The 26162-nt window shown below is 40.4% G+C and overlaps 1 protein-coding gene across 2 annotated transcripts in view; it reads right to left on the bottom strand.

The window, feature by feature from the left end:
* The window catches only part of F13A1 (coagulation factor XIII, A1 polypeptide), a 167260-nt gene that overhangs the window by 125879 nt on the left and 15219 nt on the right, over nt 1–26162 (bottom strand). For both annotated transcript variants that reach the window (XM_011984597.1, XM_011984598.1), the window contains one exon: nt 20459–20647. In XM_011984597.1, coding sequence (XP_011839987.1) covers nt 20459–20647 — 189 coding nt within the window. The remainder of the gene's footprint in view (nt 1–20458; nt 20648–26162) is intronic.

Genomic DNA, 26162 nt, shown 5'->3' on the forward strand with positions numbered 1-26162 from the left:
ATTGTGGGAGATAAGATGCCTGGGGCAGAGGGAATTGTGGGAGATGAGGTGCCTGAGCAGAGGGAATTGTGGGAGATAAGATGCCTGGGGCAGAGAGAATTGTGGAAGATGAGCTGCCTGAGCAGAGGGAATTGTGGGAGATAAGACACCTGGAGCAGAGGGAATTGTGGGAGGCAATGGTGCCCGAGCAGGGGAATTGTGGGAGATGAGAAAGTGCCTGGAGCAGAGGAAACCATGGGAGATGATGTCAGAGAGAGTCAGATCAAGCAGGGCTTTGTAGGGCTTTGGATTTTGTTCGGATTGAGAAAAGCAGTCACTAGAAAAGACGCATGATCTGCTTTAAGTTCTTTTAAAAAAATCACTTTGGTTGTTCTGTGAAGACTGCAGGAGAGCAATCAGGATTACTATGACGATCTCTTGACCTCCCAATATCCCCCTTTTGCTTGTTGGTAATGAAAATCCTACCAACTGAAGAGAAATTAGAGATGATCTGAAATGTTTATATCCCTGGGAAAAGCAATGTGTTTGCTTAAATTTGTTGCACTATGTACTTTTCCTAAAAGCTGGAACTGGGTGTTGGAAATAGGGAGGAAAGTGGAGGTTGGAAATAGGGAAAATTGCTCAGGGTACATGGTATAAAAAATGTGGCCACCAGAAGTACAAAGTTCATCTACATGACCATTGTTTCTAGGGCAGTTTCCAGACCTTCCTTGACATGAGTTTAAACAAGACTGTTATCCTATCAATCCATGGAGGTTAAACTCTTCAAGATCTAGAGATGTGAGGGAGAGAAATAGGATGTTGGTGTTGCAATGTCTAATTTATTGTAGTTTGCCGGATTTCACAGTTATAAACCAAACTGCATACCCAGTTTTTTGCCCCATATGACCCCAACTGTTATGCAGTTCTTTCAACTGACAAAGAATGTTTTCATATTTCTTGGGTTTCTGACCCCTCGTGCTGGGGTCTGGAAGCCCAAGGGGTGGAGAGGGACTTGGTGGGGAGGCAAAATTTGAACTGAACATGAAGGTCACTGACCAGATGCCTTGCAGTTAGCAGCTTCGAGACCCATCTCTTTCATGTTCTCAGTCAGCTCAGAACACATACCATAAAGAATTCTCTCCTACAACAACTGAATTTCCCCCAGCAAATGGCAAGTCTATGGAGCCAAAGCACCGTTTGCTCATTTGCTTGTGTTCCATCCATTATATGAGCAGGATGAGGATTCTAGGTTTTACAAGAGGGACTCATTTCATTAAAATCATGGCAACTGACTTAAAAAATAAAGTGTCATTAGCCAACAAAGATAGAAAGTTTAGCTGAATATCTTCCAAACAAAACAGGCCAACTGATGACATGTCTGCTAAAACAGTCAATTTTAAGGATAAGAATAAATCACTGGTAATTCTGAAAAAGTATTTGTTTGTCTTTGGAGTATATATGAATGCAATATATAAAAGCAAGTGTTAAATGAGTTTGTATTGCCAGAGATTAAAACAATTATTGGAAGAACAAAAATCAACATAGCAAACATTCTAAGGAGTATGGTGCAGTCAATCTAATATTAACCTACAAGTGGATATTTACAACACATACTCAATAAATATTAAACAGATGTTTACTAGTGCTTATGATGAGCAGAGTGATACTACTTAGTCTGGAGGAGATGGGGTGGTGAATGTGCTGAGATATGATACATTTCCTGTGCTCAATGGGTTTATAATTAAATATCCAAGTTTAGATTGTAATTTAATTCATAATACTAATGCCACGTGAGAATAACAGGGCAAGAGTAGTAGGCTGTGGGGAAAGTCTATGACTTTATTAACTACACGACAACAAATATGGAACTCAAAGGATTGGCAGAAAGAAAGACACACATTTGCATTTTGTTTATTCATATGTATATTTATGTGTGGATGTTTATTTGCTTACTATAGATGCTCATTGTTACTTCATAAGTTGATTACTGCTTACATTTAAAAGCATCACTTTAAAAAAACTGTATTCAAGCCTAGTTTTTTTGCAAGTGACATAGATAAACAACATAAGAGACCATGGATGCAGTTGAAACAGGGATGTAAAGAAACAGTATTGAGGTTGGACCATCCTTGCCTAGGGATGCCTTGTGTCAAGAACACAATTGTTCTTGACATCTTTTTAAGGCCTTGGAATATATTCAAATCTCCTCTCATTTCCACTGGTCATGTGTTCCACAATGATTTGCCTTTAATAAAGGTCATTGATGAGTACCTCTTTATTTGTGGGCTTGAAGGGGTACAGTATCGCCTTCCATAAATAACACCTAATTCCAGTGCTTTGGAAAGTGGCACAGTGGAATTTCGTCTAAAACATCTGCCACTACTCAAATTCCAGAGTGCTTTAAGCATGTACCCTGGAGCTTCATACTGCTTGTGGAGTGGCTAGAGAATCCTCACTTTGGGACTCATCTGGGCCAGCATCCCTGGCAGCACCTAGTCACTGAACATCACATGGCTCCCCATGAAAACAGTCATTTGGCAACTCATTCTAAGGGAACTGGTCTCAGCTAACAGGTAATGGCAAGAGTCTAATAAATTCATTTTGCTAAAATGTTAACTAAGAAGAGTGCTAATACTTCTTCTTACCTCCATGTTTATACTTTGTAGGAAATAATGCCTTCACATCTTAAATGAATAAATTGCCATAGTAGAATTTCATTCATTGCATAAAATTGGGAGAGGGCATGTTCTTTACTTCACATTCTGAAGACCTTGTCTTCTTGCTCAGGGGATTTTACAGTCTCAATGTAATTTCTTCTAAGACCTTTCCAGATCCCAGGCCCAATGTCAGACCAGGTATACCAGGACCAGCCATTGGATCCTGATTATTCTGGACCATTTAGAGCTGGAATAATCAGGATCTGAATTCCACTGATTCCTCCCTAAGGGATGACACTAGGTAGGAGGAGCTCAGTTAATATGTCATTACACCTTTTATATATCATTATACCTTATATCAAAATAATAAATATTTGTTGTTTTAAGATACTAAGATTATGATATTTTGTTAAAACAGCAACATAAAACTAATGCAAACACAAAGCACACTGTCGGCACATTGTGAAGACTCAGTAAATGACAAGCTCAAGGATAAAAAATGTATGGAGGACGGCTGGGTGCAGTGGCTCAAGCCTGTAATCCCAGCACTTTGGGAGGCCGAGACGGGCAGATCACGAGGTCAGGAGATCAAGACCATCCTGGCTAACACAGTGAAACCCTGTCTCTACTAAAACTACAAAAAATTAGCTGGGCGTGGTGGTGGGTGCCTATAGTCCCAGCTACTCGGGAGGTTGAGTCAGGAGAATGGCATGAATCCAGGAGGCAGAGCTTGCAGTGAGCCGAGATCACACCACTGTACTCCAGCCTGGGCGACAGAGCAAGACTCCGTCTCAGGAAAAAAAAGAAACGTGTGGAGGACAAGAGTCATGAATCAGGGGTCACCACAGGTACGACAGACAGGTGAAAAGAATGATGAGTGAGATATACCTAGGTTGAATTGGGAAATACTGCAAGGAGGTAAAATAGTTACAAGCACACCTAGGACCTAGATCTTGGTTTCTAAATACTACTTTCTATTAAACTGAAGCAGAGTTCTTCGGAGAAATGGTTCTCCTTAGAGAAATGGTTCTTTTGAGGGTAGGTGCAGGGAAAATTCAAAATGGGCCTGAAACATCTTACTGTGCCAGACAATGAGGAAGTAAGGATACTAAAACTAGTTGGAATAGTTTCCAACTGGCAAAATCGAGGCTATTTGAAGCTATTTGAACACTGAGTTATTTAATGATAATAAAATATTTAAATAACCTATTTAATTAAAGGAGAAAATCAGGATTCATCCTGGTATTAATCAATCATTCTATCGATAATAATTTTGGTAATAAATGGGATTTTATAGTCTCAAGATAATTTCTTATAAAGTACTTATTAACTATAAAAGGAACAAAGAGTAACTTTGCAGGGGCAACTCCAACAGTCACCTCTGTGTTGGGCTCTGTGACGTTCTTCCCAAGACACCTTCGGAAATGACAGACAAGCTTATCCTCAGCTGCTGGGAGTGATGACAGAAAATAGTGCTTGGTGGTTCAGCCCTTCTTGGGAGTTGCCTTAGCAGAAGAAAACTGCCTCATCCAGGGTCACACCTCATTCCAGGGATGGCTCACATCCAGTGACTGATCACTACGGAGCAACAAAGCCCCATCCCTTTGTCCCCATCTCAGGAGAACTGTGAAGAGCCATCTCAGCTCCAGAGTTTCACAGAGGGTCAGCTGAGGTCTTTGGTGTGACTGCATTGCAGCCTGACTCCCCCACTGCCCAATACTGCTTCCTTCCATAGGAGTTGATCCCAATGTCACTCCCTCATCGACGGCTTGCATGCTAATTTCACAGTCTACTTCCTGGGTACTCAACCTTTGCCACCACCTTAATCGAGTGGTTAAGTTAACATCATCAGTAATGGGATCTGTAAAAGTTATGTGCAACCAGGTAGGAGGCACCGAGAAGAACACGGCATCATTTCTGCAATCTTCCTGTGAAAGATACGTGACTTGATTTTAACATCAAGTGAGGAAACATCAGTAAAACCCAAATGGAGGGGCATTCTAAAAATTACTGCCTTGTAATGTTCAAAAGTGTCAAATCATGAAAGTCAAAGCAAGATTATGAATCTGTTGCAAATTAAAGAAAACTAAAGACATGGGACATGACATCTAAGTATAACATGTTATCCTGGACTAGCTTCCCTTGCTAAAAAGGACATTATCGAACAAGTAGAAAAACTCAAATGTGTTCTAAAGATTAGATTACCATAAAATATCAGTGTTAATTTCCTTATTTTGATGGTTGCACAGAAGAATGTCTTTGCTCGTAGGAAGGACACACTAAAATATTCAGGGATGATGAGACATCAGAACGATAATTCTAATAATGGTTCTGGGAAAAAACAGTTCTTTGTATGGTTTGTCTTGTAAATTTTCTGTAAAGTGGAGTTTCTTTCAAAAATTTTTTAAATTTTTAAACAACAACAATATATGTACTCAATTTTTGTACAATTATCCTGTATATTCACATCCTTCCTTTTTTTTTTTCCATCAGTGATGTAGGTTTTTAAATTTCTTAAGAGACACATTTTTGAACCAACTTTGTTTGGAGCATCAATATCGATTCTTCAAAATTACATGCTAAGGGATGCCTCCTGGTTGCCCTACCCTCGGCAACATCCTATCTCTAACAAAAGACGCAAGGTGGCCTTTCCCCTCAAGAAGCATCAGCTATAAGAGAAGATAAAACTAATTGGTGAGGAGCAGAACAGCAGTGAGGTGTTCCACACATTGCATAACAATGCAAATAAATCCAGAGGCTGGAGAAATCAACTTGCAAGGGGTTACTTAGTGAATCATTAAAGCAAGGATGATTGAGCACCACAAAGCCAGGTTTACCATCCCATATAAATCTAAGGGAAAAGAGGCAGAGAGCAAAAAGAGATTTGTTTCTAACTTCCAAAGATGATTACCTTATGCTTGTGCCTTCAGTAATTAGGGCTGTGATTTTTTTTTTCCTGAAATTTTGTCTTGATGGCTATAAACACAAGAACTGTCTTTATGAATCATCTTTATTTTTAAAATTTGGCTAACACTCTACTCAAATGTCTTTGACATGTTTAAAGCAATTTGTTTCACAAATATGAAAGTTAGAAAAGGTTGAAATGATGGAAATGATGGAAGTGAAGTAATGGAGAGAGTGTGTCATTTTCTATCACTTAGAAATATGTTGCACAAATAGAAAAGCTGTTTGATGGAAAATGCCACTGCAGCTGTCTCCACTACTTCATTTCCGTCATTTTAGTCACAAAAACATAAGGTTTTCTTCCTCTTTTTGTAAAATTAATTGCTTTAATACCAAAGGCCCCTGTCCACCGTGGGCACTAACCAAGCAGTAACAGCAGACTGATTCCATAAGGGGAGCACATTCCTCATGGGCCTGCCTGATGGGCCTTTCCTGCCACTGCAAGCTCCTTACAACTCCAGAGCCTTGAAACTGAGTGGTGCCCAAACTCCAAATCAGCCAGAAACTTGATTCAGGAAAATATTCCCTTCTCACTAGAAGCTTGTGTGCATCAGCAGAACAACAAGCTCCTGGACTATCAAGAATGCCGTCCTCCTTGCCTGGAAGGTATATATTTCCTAGCCCTCTTGGAATGCTCCCAATTCCTCAGGAGTCATCTCAAGACCTCCCTGCCCTTTTCTGAGATTTTACCCTTCAACTCTAACTGATTCTCTTGCTCTTGACTGCCCAGAGTCCCTTCTGTCAGCCATGTCACACATTTCTGGAAGGCAACTGTATCAGTATAGCTCTTGATTACATAGTCTATGACTGTGTTCATTGTTTGTGGAATTCTTCTCACTCCAACTGCAGTAAGCTCTTTAAAGACAGAGATGTTCAAGAGTTTGAAACCAGCCTGGTCAACATGGTAAAACCCTATTTCTACTAAAAATAAAAAAAAATTAAAAAAAATTAGCTGAGTATGCTGGTGGGTGCCTGTAATCCCAGCTACTTGGGAGGCTGAGGCAGGAGAATCACTTGAACCTGGGAGGCAGAGGTTGCAGTGAGCTGAGATTGTGCCATTGCACTCCAGCATGGGCACCAGAGTGATACTCCATCTCAGAAAGAAAAAAGACAGAGATGGGGTCTTTCATTCCTCTTAAACCCCCTATGGGGTGTCACAAAGTGCTGGGCACAGCAGAGGTTTCTGCATCAGAAATTCATTGAACCAGACATGGGACAAGATGTCATAGAGATCTGTAAACAGATTTGGACAGGAAATAGACAAGGAAGTTGAAGAAGCCAAAGCAAAACCTCCAACAGTGCAGGGAAGGAGCATCGCAATGGCTAAGCTAGGCTTTAGCCAGAGATGGGCAGCACATTTAGAACATCCAGCCCCAGCTTCCTGAAGGCTAAAGAAATACTCATGAACAGACACAAAAACTGTCAGACCCACCTCCCAAGGGTAACTCCCATTACTCCTCTGACAAATGAGTAAATACCTATGCTACCGTAGGTACCTAGTCAGGCATGAGTAGGGGAGGAGAAGGCTTCCCCCATTACACACACAACAGGAATGGCAGGCAACCATCAGGTGATGGTCAGGCAATTGTTAAACTGTCTCTCTAAAATAATAATTGGTCCCAGCCAGTGCCAGGGAAGGGCAGTCTCCCAATAAACAGAAATACCTGAAACTGGTGATCAGCAGCTTCCCGATAAGACCTCAGCAGTTGGCTGAGTGGGCTCACGCATGCGCGCTAAGAGTTAAAATGGCGGAATTTCACCAGTATGTGTTCTTCCTCTAGGGACGCTCAACTGGTAAGGAAAAAATGCCTCGAGTGACCAAGAGTACAACACTAGTAAATGCACTGTGCATGCTCCCCTTCTAAGCGCTAGCAGGCCACTGCATGTGCAGACAGCCCACTTAAGGGAAGAATCACAGGAGTGGGGACGCAAGACCCAGAAGTATGCCAACAGATAAAACCCGAAGTCAGCCAGGTGCGGTGGCTCCTGCCTGTCATCTCAGCACTTTCAAGCGCATCATTTGAGGTAAGGAGTTTGAGACCAGCTTGGTCAACATGGTGAAACCTCATCTCCACTAAAAATACAAAAATTAGCTGGGTGTTGTGGCAAGTGCCTGTAATCCCAGCTACTCGAGAGGCTGAGGCAGGAGAATCACTTGAACCTGGGAAGTGGAGGTTGCAGTGAGCTGAGATCGCGTCACTTCTCTTCAACCTGGGTGACAGAGAAAGACTCTGTCTCAAAAAAACAAACAAAAGCCCTAAATCAAGGTCAAACTGTGCACTGTCTTTCAAGTTACCCACTTGGCCCTTTTCCAAGTTTACTTTCCTTCCTTTCATTCCTGTTCTAAAGCTTTTGAATAAACTTTCACTCCTGCTCTAAAACTTGCCCCAGTCTCTCCTTCTGCCTTATAAGGAGGCAAGAATTGAGGTTGCTGTAGATCCATATGGATTCACGGCTGCTAACATACTTTGGTGCCGTGGGACTCCAATACATTTGCTGCCACTAACACCTAGACATGCATCCACAGGACAGTGTGTATGTATGCATGAGAGACAGAGAGAGAGCAAGAGCAAGACAGAAACAGGCAGACCGAGATGGAAAGTAATAGAAATCCTAAGAAAGAAGAGAAAAGATCAGAAAAGAGGCTGAGATATTGAGAAGAAAGAGGGGGTGAAGAGGGTAGCAAGAGAGAGGTATAGCTATTTATAGCCTGTCTTATGGTTTTCTGGCTCTAGCTGCTGTTATAGTAGCATTTTATGAAGGTTATCCTTCCTTAAGGAATACTGTAAGACTTTAACTTTCCTATATAGTTGCAATATTGAAAATAAGGCTGGTAATTGGGTCATCTTATTAGGAAGCAACTGTCACGAAGCAGTTCAAAGAGCTTCCAGTTATTCCCTCATCCATCCTTACAACATGCTTCTGAAGTAACTGGAGGGCGCAGATGAAGAATATTTAGTCCACCTGGATCCTTTCTTTTGTGGGCTTTAATTTCACTTGCATGCTCTCTTTTTATATTGGAGACTCACGAGCAAGGTATCACAGTGGGCACATTTGTTTTCATTAAATATTTTTTCCCCACCTTTTTCACCCCTTGCTTCATACGCTGCAAAAATGTCTTAGAATTTATGTTAAAAATCCAGGGAATACCCACAGTCCATCCTCCCTGAGTTCAGATCGGTGCTTTCTGGTGGAGTACAGTTTCAATTATGTGGGTGCAAATGAGCCACATTTATAAATTCTTGTAAGTGAAAGAGGTCATCGTAACATAGAAGTGTGAAGACAGAGAGAAACAGACATAGGAGCAAAGGTGAAGGCAAATTAGGGGAATAGGAAAGAGAGGGGAGAAAGCAGAGGAGGCAGTCAGGGAGGAAGTCTTTGTGAATGTTCTGAGTGCTCTCATTCCAATACCCATGGCCCTTCGTAAGTGCTCTGTGTGGCACCCTTGATATGACAAAGACATGAGCGACTCTATTACCCTAAGGACCGTAAGCTTCACTCGGAAACTCCAGCTCTGTAGACATGATATGGGTGACAGGGCAGGGCTGAGGAAGCACATGGTAAGGTCTCTGACACCAAAATATGGATGGCTATCCCACCTACTTTGAGATTAAACTGTTTCTATCATTTCAACTAGAACTATTGGCAAATAATTCCAGGCACAACTTGGCCTGTGGGTTGTCACAGCCCCTATTTGACAAATGAAGCTGTCAGAATGGATGTAACAAGGACACTGGGTATTTTTGTTGGGAGGTTCAGTGATGGTTGTCTTTGCCATCAGGAAACAAAAGACATGAGAGCAGTGCCCTCCTATTTGCTTTTGGAAGCATTTTCTTTGTGCGTGTGTAGATGTAGACAATCACTTATGGGGAATTTATTGGGATACAAAGTGAAGTTTTGATCTATGTATACATTGTAGAAAGATTCAATCAGCTAATTAACGTGCTTATTACCTTACATAGTTACCTTTCTTTTCTCTGTACATTGAAAAAAGAAAGGCAACTGTGGTGAAGACATTAAAAATCTATTCTTTTAGCAATTTTGAAATATACAATATATTATTTTAAACTGTGGTCAGCAAGCCGTGCAGTAGATCACTAAAACTTTTTCTTTCAGTCTAACTGAGACTTTGTACCCATTGATCAACATCTTCTCTTTCCTCATTCTTTGCCCCCAAGCCCCAGCCTCTAGTAACCAACTTTCTACTCTGTTTCTGTGAGATTGACTTTTTCAGATTTCACATATAAATGGGATCATACAGTATTCGTCTTTCTGTGCCTGGTTTACTTCAGTTAGCATAGTGCTCTCCAGTTCTATCCTTGTTGAGAAGGCAGAATTTTCCTTCTTTAAGGGCTGTATAGTACTCCATTGTGTCTATATACCACATTTTCTTTATCCATTGGTTAGGTTACTTGCATATCTTGGTTATTGTGAGTAACAGTGAAATGAACATGAGACTACATACATCTTTTCAACATACTGATTTCAATTTTCTTTAGATACATACCCAGAAGTGGGATTGCTGAATCACATGGTAGTTCTATTGCTAGTTTTGTGAGGAGCCGCCACACGACTTTCCAAAATAGCTGCATTAATTCACATTCCCACCATTAGTGTATAGGGTTCTCTATTCCCTGCATTCTTGCCAAGGCTTGTTATCACTCTCTTTAGTAGTAACCATTCTAACAAGTATGAGGTGGCACCTCATTGTGGTTTTAATTTGCATTTCCCTGATGATTAGAGGTGTTGAGCATTTTTGCGTAAGCCTATTGGCCATTTTGGTGTCTTCTTTTGAGAAATGTTTGCTCAGATCCTTTGCCCACAACCTGGGGTGAGTCACTTAATCCCTGTGAACATTGGTTTCCATATTTTTATTAAGTTTTATTTCTACCTTCCCTGCCTCCTAGTTTATTGTGAGAATAAAAATGTGGTTTCCTATACATGATCTCCTTTAACCCATAAATGGCTGTTTAAAATAAATATTATGGTCCCTATTTTCAGGTGAGGAAACAGTAACGTGATGGGGGGTGGGGTAAAGTGATTCTGTCACTACTATCCATGGTGGAGGTCAGGTTCTTGCTGGGCACTGCCTGAGTCCAAGCCCCCTCCTTCCCCACCAAAAGGGCTTCATTTAGCCCTTTTATCACATGAGCTGTTGTCCCTGGCATGACCTACAGACGGCAGAGGGCCAGCCACTGGGGCATATTGTTAGTCCTCAGACCACAGAGTGTTACTTCACTACAGGTGAGTCTCATTTTACTATGCAAACACACACACACACACACACACATTTTACTACCTCTAGTTATAGAAGTAAAGATAAGTTCCTTTGGGGGAAAAAAGGAGGGGAAAAATCATGCACACTCATGCAGCATCCATTTATCCTATTACTTAGTGAGATTTTTTTTCCCCCTTGAGTCTCTTACTAATGTCCCTGACAAAATCTTGGTCCTCCCATTTATCTTCCACACTTCTGCTATAGTAATCTAAAAAGTAGGAAAAAATCAGATATTAATACTCTATCTAAAATATTACTACAGAGGCTTCTGGCTGTTCATAGAATGACATCTAAACTTCTTATCAAGTCATACAAAGACATCAGTGTGCTTCCCGAATGCCATGCTCCACTGAACTCTTCTATTTTTTTTTCTAGAATGTATACATTTTCCATTCCCCTGGGTCAATTTCTATTGATTTTTTGAGACCCACCTCAAATAGCACTTTGTGGGGGATTCTTTCAACTATTCTTGCCATGAGTCGCTCCCTCCAAGGTGGCTTCTAAGCATTTTGTTCAAAAGGCTGGCACTGAACACAGCCTTTCCTACTCAGACTGCCCCCTCTGGACAGCAAATACTCTGGAGGCAAGGGATGAATGTATCTTACTACTCTAATCCCAATATGATGCTTTGCACATATGAAGTATTCAAAAACAGTTTAATAAGCACATTCAAAAAGAAAATAAATAGACTTTATGCTTAAAAGAAGCCAAATAAATATCTGAGAAATAAATATAAGAACATACTCTTAACAATTATTTTTGAAAAGTTACTAAAAATGAATGCCAAATTGATAGTTATTTCAATGTTTGCACAAAATCTTAAGTGTCAAAAAGAAAAAAAAATGGATATAAAGTTATCACAACACATAGACTACGAATCTGTTCAAGATCTGCCGTCCACCTGCCTCAGTGTTCTATAGAGGTAATATGCATCTATAGTCCAGCATTTCCTGGAATGAGTTCTGCACTTTATTAGATGGTATTATAAAAATAAAAATGTGTTAGGATAGTGTTTATAGTAGAACAATTTTGGGAATTGTTGGGCTAAACAAGATTCATTTTTTGGCTGCTTGTCTACTCACAGCCTTTTATATATGAATGTGCCTTGGGCCTCTATGAGGAGAAACACAAAACACAGCATGATCCAAATGTATTTGACGATGGAACTTTTTTCCCCCCGAGGAGCATCTCACATGACAGGTGTTCATAGAGAACACACTCTGGGAAACACTGTCCTACTTTCTTAGATGCCATTATTAGTCACTTCACAGAGATGCTTAAAAATAAACACGTTGATCATCAATGCAGAAACCCATAGGAGCAAAAGTCTGAAATGACATTCTATATAAATGTTGCTTCAAAATGATGAAATAGGCTGTCTATTTTCACCAAAATGCAGCATAAAATAGTTGAAAGACTATAGGCTAAGAAATAGTTCTCTATACGTTACAAGCTGCATAATTTGGGGCAAGACATTTCTCAATAGAGAAACTATGTTATGTACGTGAAAATCACACATCAGCATGATGATTTCACCTGGACTTTCTGAAACAAAAATCCATGGGAAGACATAGTCTTAAAGGATATGGATGATGTTTTCAGATAGAAGGGTACTCCTCTGCCCGCCAAGACCCTGCAGCACCTGCTCACCACCTACGTCTTTAAATAACTTGAGACTGTCAGATATGAGATTTAGTTCATACTTCTCCACCTACGGCAGTCATACTCTCCCTCACCTCTTTCTTGACAATCTTGGAAGATGAGGGACTTTCCTTCCTACTCAGCCCCTCACCCATGCCCCTGTCCTCTATGCTTCTACCTCCTCCAGGATTCTCCTCCAGTCCCTCCTGAATCTTCAGAATTCTTCTTTCCTCTCTGCCTGCTACATCTTCCAGTCCCTCCAATCCTGAAACAAATACCGAAATCAAAACATCCCTCTTCTCACCCGCATTCCTCTCTAGCTACTATCCAAATTTTCTTTTCCTCCCCTTCAAATTTCTTTAAAGATTCATCCAAATTGACTACATCAATTTCTTCACATCTCCTTGACTTTTAGACCATTAAAATTTGGAATCTCCCCGAGTTCAACCAGTGTCCCATTAACTATTGACTCCAGTGGGAAATTCCTATCTCACTGTATCTCCTAGTTATATTTAATAACATTGGTCATGCTTTCCTCTTAAAACACGCAACTCTTCTGGATTTAGTGACACTGCATTCCCCTTATTTTCCTTCTGTTTATCTGCTCATTTGGTCTTTGTCTCCTCCAAGGGCTCTAGTTTCTGAAGGGATGCCTTAGAAGTTGTTTTCCCCAGGGCTTAAGCCTCAGTCCACTGCTGGCCTAATTGACCTTTTTCTGAGTGAGCTTGCCCACGTGTGTATGATATCCAAATTATCACCTGTCCAACCCACACCTCCTCCCTAAGCTTCAGACTCATATTATCTATTGGACAGGCTTACCTGAAAGTCCCTCAAGTAATTCACACTCACCAATTCAAACAGAATCACATTCGTACCTCTACCATCTCCTTGGTGGAGGCTCCCTTGGTGGAGGTAGTAAGCATTGTAAGTAGAAGAGGCTGCTTGGGTCTGATTGAGGTCCGAACACACTTTCCAGGTGTGACCTGGGGTAAATTACTTAATCTTTTCAACCCTTATCTCATGGGAAAAATGGAGATGGCCATAGTCCAATGCCCAGAGGGCTGCTTGAACAATTAAATGGGAGGCACACAGCACCTCTGGACAGCACCAATGCCAGTGAGTTATCAATGAAGCTACTATCACCATTATCATTTTCCACACTTGATTTTTTCCCTCTGGAATTCCAGGCATTCTTTATCTCATTTGGAAGTGCTAGCATCTGTCATCATAGTCACATAAGCCAGCCACCTGGAAGTTGACCTTGACCCTCCTCCCTTTCACCCCTCACAGACTACCCAACACAAGTCCTCCTAAATATTTCTCAAACCCTATGACTCCTGTCCATGTCTACAACTGCAGCCGTAACCCAGGCTCTCATCCTCTGCTCTGATCATCTCCTCTCCAGTCTTGAATTGCCCCGATTCCTTGAAGTGGGCTAGAGCAAGCTATCTCAAATGAGAAGCATCCATGTCACTCCCACCCTGAAAACACATCAGCATCCAACACCCTAGTTGGCTTTCGATAAACGCTACTCAAGAAATAAGTGAAATAAAGATATTAAAGTGTTGTTGATAACATTTCCATGTTTTATGGGTTTTGTGATGCAGAACATGTGCAATTGACCCAGTCCTAGAAATGCTTGAGTGGGTGATGAACAACCCGCCTCAATGCTGCCAGCATTAGGACTGCACTTTTATGCTCACAGGATGGCCCAGCTAGGGGGGTGCCCAGCACACATGACTGCGGGTCCACCAGCACCCACTTTCAGCTCTCCCTCCGCCCTCTCCTCTGAAGAGACTGGAAAAAGGGAATACTTTCACAGCTTCCCTTACAGCGAAGGGTAGCAAATGAGACATAAATGGATGCCAAAAGTGCCTGGGAAAGCTTTTGTTTTCCTGATAAGTGGGGTAGGTCTTGCTAATGCCATCCTTCTCCTCATCTTTCTGCTGTAACCAGAAATGTGAAGCTTGAATCTGTGGGGGCCATCACAGAATTGAGGGAAAGGTCAGGAGAATCTCCAAAGTGCTGACCTGGACACCCCCAGGTTCCCGTGGTTGAACCCCAGGGAGAAAGAAACTTGCTCACGGACCCTATTGTCACTTCGGAGGGCTCCTCGGGGAGTGAAATCTCTGCTATTTTGAGGGGGAGAGCTGGTGAGAAACACAGCTTGGGATTTCTCCCTCAACTGGGTATCAAAAAAGCAGGGGCCTATGTCAAAGTAACAGCAAATTAACACCACAAGCTGTTCCCAAGCTTTCACAGCCTCAGCCACAGGTTAGTAAAACCTGTGATTAGCACTCTCCTCCTTGCCTTGCATGATTTGTCATGACTGCAGGCTCAGAGGTGAGAGAGAGAGAGAGAAGTCCCTGCAGGCTCCCGGGACATTTTTCAGCCACACCCACCTCCTCAGATTCATTAACACCTCCCACCTAACTCACAGAGATAACTGGGCTCTGCCAACAACTAATGAACGCAGTTATCAAAGCACAAAGAACCCCTGCAGCACAGCTCATCAAGACCTGGCCAGGTAAGGCAGTAGCTCTCCAGTTCACCTTCTTTACCCAAAGTCCAGCAAACCATCCAAGAGACCCTATTTATTTAAATATTTAAAAAGTAAGAAGGAAGAAGGAAAGAAGGAAGGGAGGGAGGGCGGGAAGGAAATTGGTTAGAAGGCAGAATCACATAAATAAATCCCATGACCTAGGTTCCGAGAACAGCAACACGGGGAAGCTCCAGTGAACTAACACATCTCAGCTCATCTATACAGGTACAGGGAATGAGAAAGCAGCTGCAACAAAGAACTGAATGCAAATTGGAAGCAATTAAGTGCAAAGCTATTTTTTCAGTACTTTTAATATAATAATAACTTGCTTTATGAAACAGCTCTGTTTTTACTTATATAACAAACCTGCACATGTACCCCTGAACCTAAAATAATTTTTTTTTAAAGTATATAGTGAGTGTGATGGTTAATACTGAGTGTCAACTTGATGGGAGTGAAGGATTCAAAGTATTAATCTTAGGTGTTGCCAAAAGAGATTAACATTTGAGTCAGTGGGCCAGGAAAGGCAGATCCACCTTTAGTCTTGTGGGCAAAAACTAATCAGCTTCCAGTGAATACAAAGCAGGCAGCAAAACTTGAAAAGGAGAGACGGGCCTAGCCTCCCAGCCTACATCTTTCTCCCATGCTGGACGTTTTCTGCCCTTGAATATCAGACTCCAAGTTTTTCAGTTTTGGAAACTGCACTGGCTCTCGTTGCTCCTCAGCTTGCCGACAGCTTATTGTGGGATCTGGTGATCGTGTAAGTTAATACTTAAATAAAGTCCCCTTTATATGTATACACACACACACACTATATATATATACACACACACACATATACACACACACATATGTACACACACACACATACACACACATATGTACACACACATATATACACACACACATATATACACACACACATATATATACACACACAGACATATATACACACACACATATATACACACACACACGTACACACACATATATATACACACACACACATATATACACACACACACATATACACACACACATGTGTACACACACATATATACACACACATATATCACAGACATATATACACACACACATATATACACACACACACGTACACACACATATATATACACACACACACATATATACACACACACACATATACACACACACATGTGTACACACACATATATACACACACATATGTACACACACACACATATACACACACACATATACACACACACACACATACACACACACACGTACACACACACATATATACACACACACATACACATATATATAGCCTATTAGTTCTGTCCCTCAAGAGAACCCTGACTAATATAGTGAGTAAGTAAGTTAATCTTTGTTGGTAAGTCTCTTGTTATAAACACTCTTAAAGATGTACTGGTAGAGATTCCTTTAAGTGCCCTTTATTTTTAACAAAGTATTCTCTTTTCTGTTTTGTTTTGTTTTTTTTTTTAGTTTATGTTAAGGTTTGGTTCACTGTTAATAGTAAATGACATCTCAAATGCTTAGACATCTAGCTGATTGTAAAATGTTAGCTAAAATGGATCTTCTCTTGAAACAGTGTTGCCAGATATTTAAAAATGAATAGAAATTATATTCTTTTTCTGTTTTTTAAACCATCATTTTTACATTCTGAGTTTCTGGAAATTGAGGTGCAGCTGTATATAGAAACCCTTGCACTTAATTTCATTTCTAGTTCACATTCTATACTCGTCTCTTCTCATTATAGCAATTACCCTTAAAATCTAATTTCCTTGGCTTTATGCAGTCCTATTGAAACAGGCACTGAATTTTAAGAGAATTATTTTCCCAGCAATGCTCTTTTTTTTCCAGTCTTATAACTATGGAAGCAATGAAGCTGAGGCTGTCATGTAACTTCCTGAATGACATGAGATGCGGAAAGGACTCTGAGCAAGATAAATCCTCTACCGTGGGTCCTTCAAGGCCCTTGGAAATGTGCTTAATTTCCACACTAAATAGTAGAGTGTGGAATTTTGTCATTTGCCTTGCTTGTATCTACAACAGGTTGGGCAATGGAAAATCTTCAAATGTGTGTGGCCTATAATAGAAAAATCTTCAAATACATGTGGCCTATAATGTCCCACACATATTAGAATATAGCTTAACTCTGAACGTACACATCATGGGCTCTGAAAGGTTTAGAATACATGTTGTTTAAAAAATGTAAAGATTTTATCTCAAAGTCAATTTAGTATGCTTTCCCCCCTCTTTTTTTTTGAGGGAACAAAAGTAATAGTATTTCTTATGTAAAAAAGAGAAGAAGACTTAAAATGTTCACTGTAGTGGATGCTGTGGTGTGCTGCCTGGACATTTCCCATTGTTGGGAGTGTTGGTGACTAACAATTCTCATTCATTTAGTTGCTTTCAGGGGTTGCCCTCAGCCATAGAGAACCAATTACACCAAGGCTACAACCCCAGTCAAGGTATAAAAGGTATAAACGGCCCAGACCCCTGGCTCAAGGCGAGACAACTCTGAAGATCCAACCCATGGCTAGAGCTCACCTTGAGATCCACGGGGCCCCTGTCTGCACTGCAGTTCAACTCCTCCCGCTGCCCAACACTGATTCCTTCACTCCCTTGCAGATGTTGATTTTGAGAGATCTCCCCAGTAAACTTTGTGTGCACAAGTCTTCTCAGAGTTTGTTTCCTAAGGCATTCATCTTACCAGTTTTTCTAAGACTTCCATTATCATAATTATTTTCTGAACAGTTTATGAGAGTGTCTCAAACCTCAGACAAGTCCAATTCAGAGCTGAAGCTTCCCTCTCCTCTTCTCCCCACCCTAAATACTTGGCTTTAGAGATGGAGTTAAAAATTCCTTCATAATTGCAGCAGAACTGTGGTTCAGAGCTTCAAACGCACATTTGTTGTCACGCATGGGATACAATATGTTGTTAGGCAGGCGATTTTGTCATGTGTGAACATCATAGAAACAAAGATGGTACAGCCCACTACACACCTAGGCTATATGACAGAGCCTATTCTTGTTAGGCTACAAACTCGTAGTGTGTTTTACTTTACTGAATATAGCACTGTAGGCAATTGTAACACAATGGTTAAGTACTTATATATAAACATAGAAACATTTATATGTAAACATAAAAACATAGAAAAAGTACAGTAAAAATTCAGTATAAAACGTAAAAAATGGTACATCTGCATAGGACACTTACTATGAATGGAGCCTGCAGGACCGGAAGTAGCCCTGGGTGAGGGGTGAGTGAACGTGAAGGTAGGTCATTACTGCATGCTACTGTAGACTTTATACACACTACAAACTTAGGCTATACTACATTTAAAAAAATAAGTAATCACACTATTATATTATAACTATGACATCACGAGGTGATAGGACTTTTTCAGCTCCATTATAATCTCATAAGATCACCTATGCATGATCTGTCATTGACTGAAATGTTGCTACGTGGCACATAACTGTACATGGTTTTTGTTTTCTTCTACAGTGTCAGAGTTTCCAATCTTTAGTTAAGTCTGTTAAATTTCCTCAAAAAACTGTCTTGTTTTTTTTTTGCATTAATACTTATTCCAACTGAAATTTACTACTGTATAGGGGATAAAAGATGAGGGTCAATTTTTAAATTTTCTTCCAGTTGGAGAACCAGTTATTCCAGCATCATTTATTTAAAAGCAAACAAACAAAATCTCATAGGCTTTTCTTCATGAAACCAACAATCATATTAAGTCATATACTGAAATCCATTTCTGGATTCTCTACTGTGTCCTCCTAAATATTTTTCATAGTATGTTCTGATAACTGCTTCTGATATAAAATACTCTTATTGTTTGTTTGTATGATTTCCTTGGTTATCACCAGGTAATTATTATTTCAAATGAGCTTCAAGATTATTTTATACAAGTCCAAAAAAACAAAACCAAAGCCAAAAACAACTCTGAACTCCATTGGGTTTCTAATTGGGAATGCATTAAATTTACATATTAATTTTGGGAGGCTTTTAAAAATTGACAATCATAATTGTATATGTTTATGGGGTTTGGGCATGTGATGTTTTGATAAAAATATACATTGTGGATTGATTAATTCAAGCTAATTAACATATCGATTCCTTCACATGACATTTCTTTGTGGTGAGAATATTTAAAATCTACTTTTAGTAATATGGAAATATACATTATTATTAACTATAATATAGTTATAGTTAATATAATGTATATATAGTATATATGTATATATAATATATAAATATATGTTATATATTATATATATATAGTTATAGTTAATATAATGTATATATAGTATATATGTATATATAATATATAAATATATGTTATATATTATATATATATAGTTATAGTTAATATAATAATATAGTTATAGCCCACAGTCACTATGCTGTGGAATAGGTCACTAAAACTCATTCCTTCTATCTAACTGAAATTTCATATTCTTTGACCAACAGCTTGGGAGACTAAAAATGTGTAAGAAAGACTTTCCACTCAAGAACATGTTTGATTCTTCATTGGTATTTCATGTTTTTATTAAGATTTAATAGCTGGTTTATATAGGTTGTGTGTTCAGGTTTTTAGTCCTATATTTTATAGTTTTAGTCATGTGAAATTTTTTTTATGTCTATTTCTGGTGCTTAGTGCTGGAGAAGATAAAAGTTACTGACTTTTATATATTTATCTTCTATCTAGCCAACTTACAAAGTTTTATTAATATAGTGCTTTTCCAGCTACTCTGGAGGCTGAGGCACCAGAATCGCTTGAACCCAGGGGCGGAGGTTGCAGTGAGCTGAGATCGCACCACTGTTCCAGCCTGGGCAACAGAGCAAGACTTTGTCTCAAAAAAAAAAAAAAAGAAAGAAAGAAAGAAAAAAGAGGTGATTAAAGTACAAAGTGTTTAGTGAACTTTATTGGACTATCCACTTTTCATGGGCCATCCCATGGGACTAGATCAGAGCAGAACCAACTTTGGGAATGCATACATGGATTGTATGCTAAGATTTACAAACATTTTCAGCACATGAGACCAACTAAATCATGGAGATAAAAGTTACAACCATAGGACGCCAAAACCATTTTTTTAAGGAAGAATAATTTAGTTAAGCGACACTTTATACCAGTTTTACTTACTTTTATTTATATGAGATTTTCCCTTTGGGTGGGCCCACGTTATTAATATTTGGCACTATACAGACCAGTCTTAGAGCGCAGGGTGATTCAGGGGCTGGATGTCATTCCAGCTCCCACCACTGTTGACATATGACACTAGGAAATCACACAACTGTGCCTGTACCTACCTCTCTCTACAATGCAACCCATGGTGTCAAGACTGGGGCTTGCACGTGGCACTCACCAATGACGTATTCCACCCTGAAGAGATCCCGTCTGGGGTCATATGGACGATTGAAGTCAATCTGAATGTAGAAAGACTGCCCTCTGCGGACAATCAGCTTGTTGTTTTCATACTTGTCAGTGTGGTGGTCCACCTTGTTAGTGTCCCATCTCTCCTTGAATAGGTGAACGCTCGTGACATTAAGAAACTCTATGAACAAGAAAAACAATTGAAGAAAATAATTGACCAACTTTAGTTTAAACACAAACTCAAAAACAAGATTTTTTTTTCCTGAAGAAGGCAGGTAGCAAGGTCTGCTGAATGAAACTCTGTAGGAGGCGGGGGTAGGGGGAACACTGTCTCGAGAGTCAGCCTCTTGTGACATTCTTGTCTTTGAAGAGAGCTTTTTAAAGCTGTCTCCACCTTTGATCTCATTTCAGTCCACAAGGCACTCACTGTGGGATAGATGGATGCCTGTCTGGGAGATCCAAACACAGAGAAGCTAGGGCCAGAGTTGAAGTCTTCAGGTTCTCAGTCTCACGCTGGTTTTCGTTATGTTAGGAGCTTCCCATCATGTCACTGCCTCACTCTGTGACTAACCAGGCAGAAGCAGGGAATAGCCACTTCAATTTTCTTATCTTTCCAAAGGAAGGAATCAAATCTGACAAAGCCTCAAGGGGACATTCGAAGGACAAAGTTAATCATTAATCCAAAATTCTCCTTTTACCTCAAGAAGGTCAAATGTCCCCTCCCTCTGTAATTCCAAAAGTAGATCTCAGCCCTCAAATGCAGGAAAGAGAGAGAGCAGGTCTGGAGAAGGACACTAACATTTCCATGAGATAAATGTGATTGTTTTCAGTTACACAGAAACTATCCTCAGCTTTCCTTAGCTACTAACGGGCCAGTTCAAAAGTCAAAACCTGGACTGTCTGATGCCGACATTCACAGGTTTTTCTTTTGATTCGTGGCATCAGGAGTGTAAATGTCAATCATATGTTTCTTAGTTGTCTAACTTTGTATGTGTGACTTAAATTCATTTCTTCATCATAGAATGGAGACACTAATATTCATTTCATAGCCTAACATGTTCCCCATCTTACAGGACTGTGACAGGAGATGGCATGAGATGACACGTATGCAGGCATTTAGCAAAGGGTATTACACGTGAAAGTCAGCTCTCCTCCTGCCCTTTTCCCCTTCCCCTCTGTGAATGATCATAGATGAAAGAGGGAATCATCCTAACTGCCTGTCCTCACTGTACTTTACAAGATCTAGAGACTGGTTTCTGTATGTGCATTTGGTGTTGTAAAGGGTTATTGGGGAGAAGGTGGGGTGGGAAGGTAGAAGGGTCAGCAGGGGTGCCCTGGCCTCTTGCCCTCCCTCTCCCTGCCCCTGCCTGATGCATGATTTGCCCTCATGGCTATAAGTACCGTGTGCACAGAAAACACAGCTGCTGAGCTTGTACTGGGGCATCTCCTGACATACTCGAATGGCTTCCTTTACCTTCACATGTAAATCCTGTGCAGGATGCCCGGTCCCTTTGGACCCCATTGTGTTCCGTAGTCAAAACCAAGAAGTTGGGCTCTTTAAGATCCTCTTCGGTCCTAAAGCCCAGGAATCCCTGAAACACTACTGAGCAATTCAAAGTTCAGGCAATCCTGAGTTTGAATCTCAGGTCTCAAAATTCCTTTGTGAAGGTACTTTACCTTTCAGAATCTGATTTTTCTTATTTTAAAATGAAGATACTAATACCCTAGAATGTCTATGAAGGCTCAATGAGATAACGATGCAATGGGTCTGGCCCTGTACCTGGCACATAGTGGGTCCTAGGCTTACTGTGGCTCACTGCCCCTAAACTGTGACAGCCATTTCACAGGGCATGGTGCTCCATGGGTTACTCTGACTGCAGCATTACAGCAAGTAGAAAGTGCAGGATGCAGTTTTATTTTTACCTCATCTCAGAGCCCTGTTGTAGTACACGTTCCCCTGAAGGGCACTTTCTTTCCATTATGCTGTGAGCTAAAGATGTTTAATTCTCTAGACCTCTCTATTCCAAGCTGTTATTCTCCTGAGTTCTCTGGTCTTATTAAGACCACAATTCCCAGTGATAAACCAACCCAAGAATGAGCTGGAGAAGCACAAATGTCCCTGTTGAAAAGGAGCCTAGCAGTCAACTCCTCTGGTCCTCTTTCTTAGCACAGCGTCTTTAAAATAATAATTTTTTTAAATAGCTAAAAAACAAAGTCCTTAGAAATGGGTTTCATCAGTTCTCCACTTACCAGTACCAATGGAAGGAATATACTGATATTACATCCTTACGGAATCTCACAGAACAGCAGTAGCATTTTCTCAGCCATCTGGTAAAACTACTATATCCTATATGAAACATTCTCATGAGAGCCCTACTACTTGGGCTTCTAGCTTCCATTTGAACAAAGAACTCATTATTTCATAGGGCAAACAGTCCATTTTTAAACAACTCTAATTATTTGGAAACTTCTCTTAAGATAAACTGACATCTGCTTCCTTGTAATTTTTCTAACCACGGGTCCTCGTTCTGACTTCTGGATAAATATAGAATAAGACCTCTTATTCATTTTATCTGGCACTCTCTAGGTATTTAAAGACTGCTCATAGGGTTTTTTTTCTGAGTAAAACATTCTTCATTTATTGAACTGTTTGTTTGTTTGTTTGTTTGTTTGAGACAGAGTCTTGCTCCACTGCCCAGACTGCAGTGCAGTGGCACGATCTCAGCTCACTGCAACCTCCACCTCCTGGGTCCAAGCAGTTCTCCCTGCCTCATCCTCCTGAGTAGCTGGGACTGCAGGCACACTCGTCACCATGCCCCACTAATTTTTGTATTTTTAAAAAATTTGGTAGAGACGGGGTTTCACCATGTTGGCCAGGCTGGTCTTGAACTCCTGACCTCAGATGATCTGCCCACTCGGCCTCCCAAAGTGTTGGGATTACAAGCATGAGCCATCGCACCCAGACTATTTAACTGTTTTTAAGAAGTTATTTCTAGAACTTTTATCCAACACTCTGTTTGGGAATAGTTTCCATTTTGTCAATTTCTCTTTTGAAGTGTTGTTTTCTGGAATTAAGTACATTACTCTAGTTGTGGTTTTTCTGTAAAAAACAAACAAACAAAAAAAACAACAACAAAAAATGAGACCATTACATCTTTTAAAATAAATAGTGTATTTCTATTATTTCAGCTCAAGATATTATTAGTGTCTCGGATACTCTTAACTCACTATTGATTTATATTATGCATCTGATAAAGCAAAACCCTTAAAACACATTCTTTTGTTTTTTTTTTTTGTTTTGCTTTGTTTTTTTGAGACAGAGTCCTGCTCTGTTGCTCAGGCTAGAGTTCAGTGGTGCAATTTCGGCTCACTGCAACTTCTGCCTCCTGGGTTCAAGCAATTCTCATGTTTCAGCCTCTCAAGTTGCTGAGACTGCAGGCTCACACCACCACGCCTGGCTAATTTTTTTTTTTTTTTTTTTTTAGTAGAGACGGGGTTTCACCATATTGGTCAGGCTGGTCTCAAACTCCTGACCTCAGGTAATCCACCTGCCTCAGCCTCCCTTAAAACACATTCTAATGTTATTTCTAGCAACAGTGGATCAAAATTCAGTTGAGGCCCCTACAAGTCACCCACTCATGTTGCTATTTGGCTATATTTATTTGTGCAATTGTTTTCTTCTGTTTAGTTTGATGTTAAGACTTTGCATGTGTTAAGTTTCTTCTTATTGAGTTTGGTTCACTGTCCCATGCTCTTAAGATAATTTTGACCCCTAAGTATGCATTTAATATATTTAATATTCTCCCTAGCTTCTTGTCCTATGGGAATGTTATAAGTGTGCTATTTTATGTTGCCACTCAAGACATGGGTATAAATGTTGATTAGGTAACTGTCTAATAACTACTAGCTAAGTAAACGCACAGCAGTAGATGCTAAAAGGTGGACAGATAATTATGACACAGTGTCAGACATCTCTGACAAAGGAAGTAAAGAGTACTGAGGGGAGTATCAGGGAGGAGCTCCTAACCCACATTTACAAGGTGGAAAATAAGGAAGTTCTCTGAAGGAAGTGAGACATAAGCAGTGGTCAAAAGAGGGGTCAGTTGTCCATGTGGAAAGGGAGATGGAGAGGAATGCTTCAGGCGGAGAAAGAAGGATACCTGAAGACTGAGGCAAGAGAGTGCGTAGTTGCTTAAGAAATTGAAAGATGATGGTTGGCTGAAATGTACTCGTGGGAGCCACGGTGGAAGAGTAAGGAGAAGCCTGCTCGTCACGCGAGCCTTGGAGACCATGTGAAGGAGTTTAATTGCATGGTGGATCCAAAGAAGAATCTGAAACAGCAAACTGACATGATTAGATTTATATATATTTAAACTGCTTCTGGTGGCAGAGTAGAAAAGGGGTTGGAAGGGGCAATGCTGGAAGGTGAACCCAGTTAAGATGCTGTTGCCGTGTTCTGGGTGAGGGGCCACGTGAGTTTCGCCTGCATGTAGAGGTTCAAGGCGCTGCTCCTCTGGTACTCCTGGATTCGCCTTCTCTATTCGTACCCTCCCTCCCTGCATGATAATGTGCCCCTGAAATGAGGCCTGCCTTGGCTTCTCAAGCAGCTCTACCTACAAGGCAAAGTAAAGCTGGAAAACGAGAAATCTTCAAGCATTTCTTTGGTTTCGTTGGTAACATCTCATCCATCCTAGTTCTCATTGCAAATGAAAACCTGGCTTTCCAGCTTTACATCCTAGCCTAGTGTACCTGGTTCATGTCTAGTGAGACTGGTTAGTGCTGGTTTTATGGAATATTGACAGGTATTGGAAGAATTAGAGCCCCATGGTTAAACCAGTGTGGAAAATGCTGGCCTAATCAAAGCTGATCAGGATTCTTTACTGAAGCATTCATGTGAGACTTTAATATGCTGATGTATACCACAGATATCCTAGAGGGGCAACGGTTTCCAAATGTAAATGACTATGGAAACTTTTCTCTTTGGAGATCTGCATTTTTCAGAATATGTTTTTGGAAATGCTTCACTACTTACTAATTGTGCAGCCTCAGAAAAGCTATTTAATCTCTCTGAGCCTCAGTTTTCTTATCTTTAATATGGGAATGAAGTACCTATCTTACAGAATGGCTGACACCTAGTACATTCTTAATAAATGTTTATTATTATTATTATCATCATTCAGAGAAGTAGAAGAGCATAGTAACAGCATAGACTGTGGAGCTAGGCTGCCTGAACCCAAATCCCAGCTCTCACTTACTGTCTTTGTGACCTTGGCAAGCTACATAAATGTCCTGTGCCTCAGTTTTCTCATCTGCAAAATGAAGTTGGTGTGAGGATTAAATGAGAAAATGCACTGAGTGCTCTATCATAGGGCCTGGTACATGGTAAATGCTCAGAAATTGATGGCAATAATAATAATAATAGCACTGAGCACTTGGATGGGCCCTTAGGACCAATCATTAAGAAGTCAGGCATCTGAGAAGGCATGGTGGGAGGCTGGAATCTGAGCTATGGAAGTCACAAGGTAAAGAAGGTCCCTGGGAAGCTTTTTAGCAGTGGCCTTCCAACCTTCCCAGGGAACCATGCCCTTTTATACTCCTTGTCTTCTGAGCAGACAGGCTTGCTTTGAATTTCCACAGGTAAATAGAAAGCTTTTCTCCTCTTGATTCTCAGGAAACATCTGTCTTTTTTTTTTTTT

The sequence above is a fragment of the Mandrillus leucophaeus genome, unplaced genomic scaffold (genome assembly GCF_000951045.1).
Source record: "Mandrillus leucophaeus isolate KB7577 unplaced genomic scaffold, Mleu.le_1.0 Scaffold27, whole genome shotgun sequence".
NCBI classification, from domain to species: Eukaryota; Metazoa; Chordata; class Mammalia; order Primates; family Cercopithecidae; genus Mandrillus; species Mandrillus leucophaeus.